The following is a 9,979-nucleotide window of genomic DNA, read 5'->3' on the forward strand; positions in this document are numbered from 1 at the left end:
CCCGCCCCCACTAGTCCCTCTCCTTCCCATCCCCTTCCTTAGGCAGTCATTAGCCACTCCGAAACCTCTTCAGTCCCCGTGGTGGCCAGGTGCCAAGCTTTATCCACACAAATGCCTCACCCCAGGAGAGAGAGGGGGGAAAAAAAAAACAGATTCAGTCCAGTTCAATTGTTCACTAAAGGAGACCGTTGCCACGGTGATGTGTCAAGAACAGTAACCAAGCTAATTTTACCCCCACTTGACCTGGCCGCACATCTCCCACTGCCACACAGACAGAACTCACAGCACGTAAGTCAATGCCTGGCACACGGAGGCGATGGATAAACGATAAAGCCCTACTGGGGGGCAGCCCAGCACCTCACACACCGGGCACCCTACCCACAGACACACAGGCTCCAGTTACGTGATCAGCCACACATACGGTCACCAAGCTACCCTGCCTTCTATCTACCCAAACGTTTTCCTCTGCACGCCTGCAGCAAGCTGGCTGGCCCCCCAGCACTGCAGCCCAGCCTCCTCTTCCAGCCCTGGTTCAGCCTGGCCGATGGAGGGTACTCACCCAGCGAAGTCCCTGGATGCAGCTGGGCCGCCTGTGCTCGAACACCAGCTGGTAGGAGCAGCACCGGGGACGGTGCATTCTCTTCAGCACCATATCGAGCAGCGTGCCCTCCGGGACCACGTCAGGGAGACTTCCCACCTGCGGTGTCCCCACCGCCGGGCTCTCCACCACAGCCGGGCCCACCTGCCAGTGGTTCTCACCTGGCCAGCTGACCTGTGAGGTGAGGAGAAAAGTCGACAGCCGTCGGCTGGAGGAGCCGAACCTCCACACTGCCAAGCCCAGGCTTAGCGTCCTCTGGACTTGGACTGGTCAGGCGGAGGTGCGGCAAGCCTGCCAGGAGCCGGGGGGAGGGACAGGAAGACCTGCCCCGGGTCCTGCTGGCTTGGCGCACCTAGGGGTCTCCAGCTGGCTCACAAAGATGGGGCCCTTCTCAGTCTCGCTGGAATTCTGCCCCGCCTCACTGCCCGTGTCCTGCAGGCATGTCCACCTCTCCCGGCTTGAGGCTGTACGCACACCAGCTAGCTCCCCAGAAGCAGCTTTGCCTCAAACTCTCCTCCCCGCCACCCTCTCCCACCCAAACTCCCCCACGTGTCGGCTTCCTCTCCCGCCCTTTCCAGCAGCTTTCCTTGGCCCTAACCCCGGCCCCACCTTACCCACCTTCATGTTTCTTCTCCAGCTCACACAGCGGTGCACGCTCTTAGCAAGAGGTTGGAGGATCCCTGGCGCGCTCCAGCGCAGCTCTGCCCGGGAATCCTGGAGGGGTGTCGGTGCCAGCGACACCCAGGCCGCAGCGAAGGGCCAGTTCCCAGCAGGACAGGTCGTCCGGAGCAGCAAGATGCCGGGCTAGGCAGAGGGGCTCGTCCTGGGTGAGTAGAGGGCTGGGGGTGGGGTGGGGGGCGTGGGGGAACCCCCACCCCTCCCCAAAGACTAAGAACGTCGAGCCTCCGCCTCCGTCCCAGATGTAAGAGCCAGCTGGCACAGGGCGTTCAAGCGAAGCTGCAGCTGGCACTGATCCGGGCGGGAGCTGTCACACCCCCGGCGCTGCCCGCCCCTTCCCCTCCCCGGGACCAGCCGAGGGGGCGGGGAACAGGCACAGGCTTTACGGTAGGGGTGGACATCGGGGAAGGGGCCGGACCCACAGCTGATGGAGTCCCTAGCCGGGACTACGTCAGTGGGTTCAGGGCTCCGGACCCGAAGCCCCAGCGGGTAGGAAGTGCCTTCGGGTGGATGCCCCTGTCGCAGCCCCGGTGCGGGGTTAGGGGCCGGTGAAGGCTGCACCCGCCGCCACGTGGCCAGGAGGAGAAATGCAAACAAGGAAACCAGGGAAGGGGGAGGGAGTGAGTCATGGCCGCCCCACCCGAGAGGGAAATCCGGGCTGGGGCTGCTTCCTGGCCAGGGGCGTCCGGCCTCCCGTTTGGGTTCAGGGTCTCCGGCAGCTCGGGGTTGGAACTAGGCAGCCTTCCTGTGGGGAATCCCGCTGCCTGGCTTCCCACCTCTGCCCTCCCGATCTTGCGGGTTGGGAAGTTGAGGCTGGAGGGGAGGGACCGCGTTCCAGATGGAGAGAGGGTCGCGTGGATGCAAGGATTGGCCAGGCTTTGGATTTGTGGACTTCAGAGGGCCACGCCTCTCACCGCCCCCCCCCCCCCAGTGCTCCCCTATGCCGGGCTAGGTAAAGGCAGAGGCTCCACACCCCCTGGGGCTCACTTCCACCGACACACAGATGACGGGCACTTCGTCTCACTCACGCCTGCTTCTGAGTGGACAGAGAATGTGACCTGGGACAGCGATTTCCATGGCGCCTGGCAATTGCTCAGGACATTAAGGAGGGTTTAGAAGAAGGCGCGGGTCCCGCCCCCAGCGTTCTAGGATTCTCCCCTCGCCCCTTCTCTTCTCCTTCCCCACTGCCATTAAATCTGGGGGAGGGGTGGGGGCTAAATCCAGCATATAAGCCCATTTCCACCCAGAACTGATTTCTTGATGTAAGAATTTTAATCATCATTAAAAACCTGAATTTTAGTGTGTGTGTGTCTCTCAACAGTTTTTCTCTCCCTGGGGTGTATGTGCATGTACGTTTTAACTCCTCAAATTCTGATTCCATCTTACTGACATGAAACAAAAAACCTGTACCTTGGACAAACATTTTCAGGTCATCTGTGGTGCCCACCCTTTGAGACACACTAGTGAAAATTTCCGTGCTTCTCTGAGCAAAGAAGGGAACTTGGGAAGGAGTCCAGCCCACAACTCAAGTTCCTAGAACTTAGAGAACGGCTTGGACACTTGGCCTAAAAGGATAGGAAATGGGTAGCACTTCGGGGAAAGAGTTAGGGTTTGGGGGTTCCATGGTGCCACTCAGGATGCCTAGAAGGTCTTGCAAAAGAGTTCCCTGAAACTGACTGTGGAGTAGGAAATTCCCTCTTTCCTGTTCCGGTTGCCCCACTTAGGGCAGGAGGGAAAAGGCGTTGTGAGAGGAGGTAGGACACTTGCTTACCTGTCGATCTAACCATGCTCCTGGCTCTGTTTCCTATCCACTGGCAATCCTATCCAGGCTGTCTGGCTCTGCTTCAGCCCCAGGATGTCCTGCGTATGCTCTCTCACCATATTGTCATTCTCTAGACCGCAATGCCTTGTGAGCAGGTACGAAGGGTGTGAGAAGAGACAGTGTGTGTGGCAGCCAGGGCCGGGCAGGGTATGACACCAATATTCATTATCCATCTGACAGGACTCAGAAGCACCTGAGGGGCAAACCTCTGGGCACCTTTGAAGGTGTTTTTAGAGATAAGACCCACTTCGAATGAGGGCAGCACCGTCCCCGCAGACCAGGGTCCCTCCGTGAACGAAAAGGCCAAAGTGAGCTGAGCGCCACGTTCACCCTTCCTGACTGCCAGTGCGATGTGACCAGCTAATGCTCCTGTCACCATGCCTTCTCCTTGATGGCCTGGACCTTCAAACGGTGACTCAGACCCTTGCTCTTATGTTGCCTTTGTCACGGCAGCGAGAGAAGTAGTGAATACACAGGAAGCAGCCGAAGAAGGACATTCAGATGGGCAACAATGGCTGTCCCAAACTTATTGGCCTCATCCTGCCCTCATCCTCTCCGACCTAGGAAGCCACAATGCTGGCTTTTGTGCTTACCTCGTCACTGGTGGCCAGAGCCACCCAAAGGATTAGATGTCCCTTCTTAGCGGGAGTCAGGTTTCCTGCCGCCTGTCAGAGCAATGGGTCTTCTCGGGATTGAGGGATGGGACCTAGCCAGTGCAATTACTGCTCGTTAGATGTTCCATTGAGGCTGAGACCCGGAGGGTCAGGGGATGGGCAAGGATGTCTGAAGAAGACACCCAGGCCAGATGGCTCATCTTGGAGGTGATCATGCCGTGTCCTGTGGCGGCATCCACCCTCCCCAACTGTCATTACATGCCCAGCAGGTGTCTTGGACAGATCAATAATAGAGTTAGCATGCACTAGGCCCTGTTCTGAATACTTCATATACATCCACCTAATTGTCCTGTGAAATGGCATTATCATTTTCCCATTTTTCAGATGAGGAAGCTGAGGCTCCAAGATGTTAAATAATGTGCTCAAGGTCTTCCAACTGGAGAGCAGTAGAGCACTGAGTGATTCTACCCAAGGGTCCATTGAATCTGTGCAGTCCTACTTTAAAGATAGAATGCCCTGGGCCTTCTGGCTCTGGTGCTCAGAAAGGAACAGACAGGTGATGGGAGAGGCACATCAAATCCATTTGATAACAGGCTGTCCCTTCAGCGAGCTTCTGCCTGAATACAGGTCCCCTAGGACTTGTCTGTCTCTTCAGGCGAATGGTAGCTCTCCTGGGGACTGGGCATGGAGGTGGGATTGCTGAGGGAGAGTCTGAGAACCAGGCTCTGACTCTAGACTGTGTCACTTCCAGCTAGGCCTCTTGGCTGACTTTGCACACACTGAGCCCACAGCTTCCTGGATTTGTGCTGGAGCCTCAAAACTCCACGTGTCCAGCACTCCCTTCCTGCCCCAGGGGGCTCCTCCCCTTCCTTGGGCCTCTCAGCTCCTGGAGTCCTGCCACCATCTAAGCAAGAAACCTGTAAGGTAGCGCCCTTCTCCTCCAGCCAATCAGTCGCCTGGGTGGTTGGTTCAACCAAGAGCACGCCTCTCCTTTCCCGAGGGCAGCTGCTCCAGCCCAGTGGTGGTCTCAGCAGTTACTGTGGGCAGCCCACTCATCTTAGTGGTAGCTCTCCTAAATGCCATTTTCTTTCCCCTACAGCTTGTATTTGCAAGTAAGGGAACTGGAGCACAGAGAGGTGAAGAAATGTGCCCAAGGTTACCCTAATGGCTAATTGTAGGGCCATCCTTGGGTATGTAATGACAGCCATATTCCTGTCTAGTACATCTTCAACCGCCTCCCCCCATGGCTACCCCTGTCTCGCCTCCCTCATCCTTCAGTGTCGTCCCTCAGGGCCATTAATAAAAATCTCGAATCCATTCGACATTTACCGCAGTTGCCAGGAACGGTGCTGTAAGACTGGGTAGCAGATGCCACCCCCAAACGCTGGGAACAGGCTGGTGGGCTAGCCCAGTCGACAGAGCGCTTGCCCAGCATGCACAGAGCTCTGGACTCCATCACCAGCACCGAATACGTGAGTTGTGGTACATGCCTGTAACCCCAGCCCTGGGGAAGTGGAGGAGGCAAGAGAATAAAGGGTCCAAAGTTGTCATCAGCTACATAGCAAGTTCAAGGCCAGCCTGGACTACCAGAGACCCTGCCTCAGAGAGAGAGACAGACAGACAAAAAAAAACCAACCAACCAAGGCTTTGGGAACATAAAGTCCAGTGGGGTTATCTTTTCATCTCCCTCCCACACTAATCTGATCAGTCTCCCTAATCAGCATAGTATCTGGCATAAAGAGATGCTTGCTTCATGATTACAGATGGAGATGAAGTCAAGGGGAACCCTGGAAATCAGGCACTGCCTGCTGAGGACCTGCAGATGTGGGGCAGTGAGAAGGGTTGATTCAGTCCGTTTGTTTTCAAGGTGTTCCCTTCCTTCATGCTTCCTTATTCCCTCCTCTCGTGTCCCGTGCTGCTGACGTCACTCACAAGCTTTAGCCACATCATTTGAGGGTGAAAGAAGTTGTTAACTGTTGGCCTTCAAAGGGACTGCAGAAAAGAGGCAGCCTGGAGACCGACCCTAAATAAACAGTAGAGGGGTTCATGCCCGATGCCAGCCCCCTCCCAGGGTCTCTGGACTTCTACCTTGGCTATCGCTAAGCAATCATGGGGAAAGATGAAGACAAGCACCCAGGCCCCCCTTATCCGGACTCCGCCTCCTGGCTCTGTAAAGTCCTCTAAATCTTTTCCTAGGCTCCTTCTCTCAGGAGTGGTTCCAGTTCAGTTACTCATCTCCTCTCCTGCCCATTCCTGGGGTGGGGGCAGAAGCAGGGAGCTGGAATGTCCACGGGCGCGAAGCCAAACCTTCCTAGGACTAACAGGTCAGAGCCAGTCACTCGTGGGCCACTTTGGGCAGTGATGTGAGCAGAAGAAAGCTGGTCGCTGCCTTCCCTAAGTTGGGGAAATGGGCAGGCAGGCTTTACAGGCAGGTCTGGGGGCTGGACATGCTTCCAGCTGGTGCTCAAGATCAGTGAGAGAGGGGCAAGGAAACCATCACTGAGAAGACCTGAGGTGAAGACCAAAGGATGGAGAGCCTGTGGGAGAGGACAGGCTCACGGAAGACACAAGGCTTAAGTCTCGAGGTGCCTGCAGCAGAGAGCAGGCCAGTTACTCAGAAAACTTGTGTTACACAAAAATGCAGAGGAGAGCCACCTCTTCCTAGTCCCGGCTTTTGCTTCTCAAGGAGGAGGGGAAACAGAGAAAGGACACACACACACACACACACACACACACACACACACACACACACACACAGGCAGGCGCCAAATGCTCTGGAGACATCCTGTTTGACCTTGAATGGTCAGTGCTCAGAAATGGCCACTCCAGTGGTGGCCACTTCCCCTCCTTCCAGTCCCTTCTGCTTTCCTCAGCTGACACAGCTCCCCTCCTCCCCACAGCTGACCACCTGGTCACCTGCAGACCACCCCCTCCTCTCAGGGCCCCTCCTCCAGTGTTCCCAGACTTTTTTAACCTGTGGCTCAACTGTTCCCGTCCTCACCTATGCTGAGCCTTGGGACTCTGTCCAGCCTTCCCTGCTGTCTGCTTTTGGCTGCTGGCAGGGTGGTGGCTGTAGGACCCAGGAGAGAAGTCCTGTGAGGTGGACCTCATGAAATATCCAGTCCTGTGTCACAGGCCAGCCTGCTGGGTTGCTTCAGTTGTCCCCAGAGTACTGGCTAGGGTCGGGGAGGGAGGAACAAGGCAATGAAGACAACTTGGCATTCGGGCCAGAAATAGAATCTCTTTCCAGCACCAGAGCTGCCCCAATCCTGCCCCCAAATCCCACTCAGGAAATGCTGGGGCCAGAGAGGAAGTTGCACAGTCCAAGACTTCCTGGCACCAGATCCACTGCCCATTTCCTCCCTTCAGAGAGGCCCTGATCAGAGACCAGGGGAGGTGTAAAGATGGAAGCCAGAGAAGGAAGCAGAGAGCCAAAGGGAAGTCTGTAATTCCAACGGAGAGACCGGAGAGACCGCCGCAGACGACCATGCCTGGGATGGACCGCCGCAGACGACCAGCAGTCTCAGCTGTTCAGACTTCCCAAAACTTTAGGACTACAGGGAGTGCTCTCTGCTCCCCAGCCTCACCCTCTTCTTCCTCCTCCTTTTCCTCGAGGTTCTTTACCTTCAGGGGGAGGGGCGGGCCAGCCATATGCTCCATGTAGACACATTGCAGGAGTGACTAGAATGCTAGCCTGACCTCCTTGACTGCCCAGACTCTTCAGGCTTTCATGGACATGCCCTAATGGACCTGGGAGCCATTACAGAATGCAGCCACTACCCACTTGCTTCCCCTGCAGGTCCCTACCTGCATCAGGCTTTGTACTGGCTCGTTTCCTGGGTCAACTTGACACAAGCTGGAGTCATCAGAGAGGAAACAGCCTCAGTTGAGGAAATGTCTCCATGAAATCCAGCTATAAAGCATTTTCTCAATTGATGATCAATGGGGGAGGGCCCAGCCCATGTGGGTAGTGCCATCCCTGGGCTGCTGGTCTTGGGTTCTATAAGAGAGCAGGCTGAGCAAGCTAGGGGAAGCAAGCCAGTAAGCAGCACCCCTACATGGCCTCTGCATCAGCTCCTGCCTCCAGGTTCCTGCCCTGTGTGAGTTCCTGTCCTGACATCTTCATTGATGAACAGCAATGTGGACGTGTCAGCTGAATAAACCCTGTCCTCCCCAGCTTACTTTTTGGTCATGGTATTGCGTTGTAGCCGTAGAAACCCTAATTAAGACAGGCTTCCCCTGGAACTCCATATTCCCTGCCCCATTCCTGGAACTCAGCCTGCTACGCACTATTCCCAGGGTCCTCTGGGGGAAAAATCAGTGGTCACTGAGCAGGAAATGGCTTACGGGATCCCTGCAAACCTCTTACCTGCTACAGTAGTTCTGCTGAATTCAGGCTTTGTATCGCTCATGCTCAAAGCAGTGCGCGAGCGTGTGTGTGTGTGTGTGTGTGTGTGTGTGTGTGTGTGTGTGTGTGTGGTGCTCTGATGTGAGAGGTGTCAGTGAGGTTCCCTCTTTCCTTCCACTGGTCCCTTCCACCTCCCTTGTGGCTCCCCCATGGGTCTATCTTTGTTCCTTTCCACCCAGCTCATGGCATAGCTGTACTTCTATTGCCTCCCCCTCCCTTCCCCCCGAATTGCTGGTGCATCCTTTCCCCCTCCAGAAGGGGTCATCAAGCATGGCCACTTAGACCTCCCTCAGGTGCCATTCTTGAATCCCTACTCTGGAAGAAGCAAGAACCAATGTCTAGTCCTTGACTCACCCCTGCCCTCATGACCAGGGATCTGCCTGCTCATGTAATGAACCCATCCCAAATTCCAGTCTCGGTGGGTGTGAGTCTTCATCCTTCTGTGTGCCAGGCTTTGGTGACTGCCCTTCCACCTCACAGCTGCAGCCTGACTCTTCCTCCGCCCCCTTCAGCCTCCGGGGACTCACCGGACTCACCCAAGTGAATCAGCGCCATAGCCCCCAGGCTGCAGTCCATGTTGAGGTAAACACAGGATTTACCTGCCCTCTGCTTCCCAAACATCAACATTCCATACTCCCAAGGAAAGGGAAGGAGAGATTCAGCCGGGTCCTATGGCTGGGGCCTCATGATGCTCTCCCTAGGTGGCTACAGTGGTTGTAACATCATCCCCTGCCTCCTGATGCCCTTTTAGCTTCTGTCAAAGTGACTGTGGCTTCTGACTGGCATCTTTTCACTCATCATCCTGGCCTCTGAGAGAACCTCTAGGCTGGTGGTTCCCAACCTGTAGGTGGCGACTCTTTGGAGGGGTGGGGGGTGTCAAATGACCATTTCACAGGGGTCACCTAAAGACCACCCGAAAACACAGATATTTACATTACAGTTCACAATAGTAGCAAAATTACAGTTATAAAGCAGCAATGAAAATAATTTTATGGTTGGGGGTCACCACAACATGAGGAACTGTATCAAAGGGTCGCAGCGTTAGGAAGGCTGAGAACCACCGCTCCAGGTTGAGGTTGAGAACAGAGCTCTAGGCTTCCAGGCAAGAAGTGAAGGACTCAAGTAGTTCCATTCCAGCTCTAAGATCCTGTTTGAGGAGCAGACGGTCACCCCAGCCCTGTGGAGCAGCATTCTAAGGCCAAGATATCCCTGAATCTGGGTCCTTCCTGGAGCCTCAAAAGCTGGGGTGCTCAGTGACTGGGACCCTCCCTGCGAACAGCTTCCCGCAGCTTCCTTTCTAAGCCAGTTCTTTCTGAAGTTCTCTGGTCCACAGGCCTGACCTCAGGACGAAGATGGCAATGCGGAAGTAGGGAGAGATAGACAGGTATGGAGGCAGAGGCAGGCGGATCTCTGTGAGTTCGAGGCCAGCCTGGTCTACAGAGGGAGATCCAGGACAGCCAAGACTACACAGAGAAACCCTGTCTCAAACAAACAAACAATCAGAAGTGGAGAGAGAGAAAGCTAGGTCCCCCTCCCCTGGGTCAGGCACAGCATTGGGCTGGCATAACCAAGGCCTTCAGCTCTGAACTCCTTGGGGATAAGGGAGGACAGGGTGATGAGGTAAGGTCTGGGCAGAAGAATCTAAGAAAACTCACAAGCTAAATTTAGGTCTACAAGGTTTTAGTGGACCTGCGTAGCTGAATATGAAAGTTCAAGGCTGGGGAAGGTTGCCCCCTAGAGCCAGGATGGAATAATTCTGTACGGACAGCTAGTCTGTCCCTTAATTATTGCTACCTAGGCCCCTGGGAAACAGGACTAATCCTTATGACTTGTTCTAGCCCAGGGTTCTCAACATTCCT

At 55.4% G+C, this 9,979-nt stretch overlaps 1 protein-coding gene and 1 long non-coding RNA gene across 7 annotated transcripts in view; one reads left to right on the top strand and one right to left on the bottom strand.

The window, feature by feature from the left end:
- The window catches only part of Rapgef3 (Rap guanine nucleotide exchange factor 3), a 22,966-nt gene extending 21,643 nt beyond the window's left edge, over nt 1-1,323 (bottom strand). The window contains exons 1-2 of one of the 2 annotated variants that reach the window (XM_052748795.1): nt 1,217-1,323; nt 560-772 (exon numbers count right to left, since the gene is read on the bottom strand). In XM_052748795.1, the coding sequence (XP_052604755.1) occupies nt 560-772; nt 1,217-1,222 (219 nt within the window). In that variant the 5' untranslated portion in view covers nt 1,223-1,323. Of the gene's footprint in view, nt 1-559; nt 773-950; nt 1,073-1,216 lie in introns of those variants that run through there. The other variant, XM_052748797.1, reaches the window with a different exon arrangement.
- LOC128117020 (uncharacterized) lies at nt 663-7,885 on the top strand. 5 transcript variants are annotated; one of them, XR_008220681.1, is made up of 6 exons: nt 663-779; nt 1,236-1,425; nt 3,105-3,193; nt 3,279-4,636; nt 4,812-4,902; nt 5,047-7,885. It is a non-coding gene; the product is annotated as an uncharacterized LOC128117020 (long non-coding RNA). The 5 variants fall into 5 exon arrangements; XR_008220680.1 differs by having other exon boundaries at nt 3,279-5,184; nt 5,909-7,885; XR_008220679.1 differs by having other exon boundaries at nt 3,279-4,902.
- The last annotated feature ends 2,094 nt before the right edge of the window (nt 7,886-9,979 follow it).

This window comes from Peromyscus californicus, unplaced genomic scaffold, assembly GCF_007827085.1.
Source record: "Peromyscus californicus insignis strain IS unplaced genomic scaffold, ASM782708v3 Scaffold_20__1_contigs__length_68692818, whole genome shotgun sequence".
Taxonomy (NCBI): domain Eukaryota; kingdom Metazoa; phylum Chordata; class Mammalia; order Rodentia; family Cricetidae; genus Peromyscus; species Peromyscus californicus.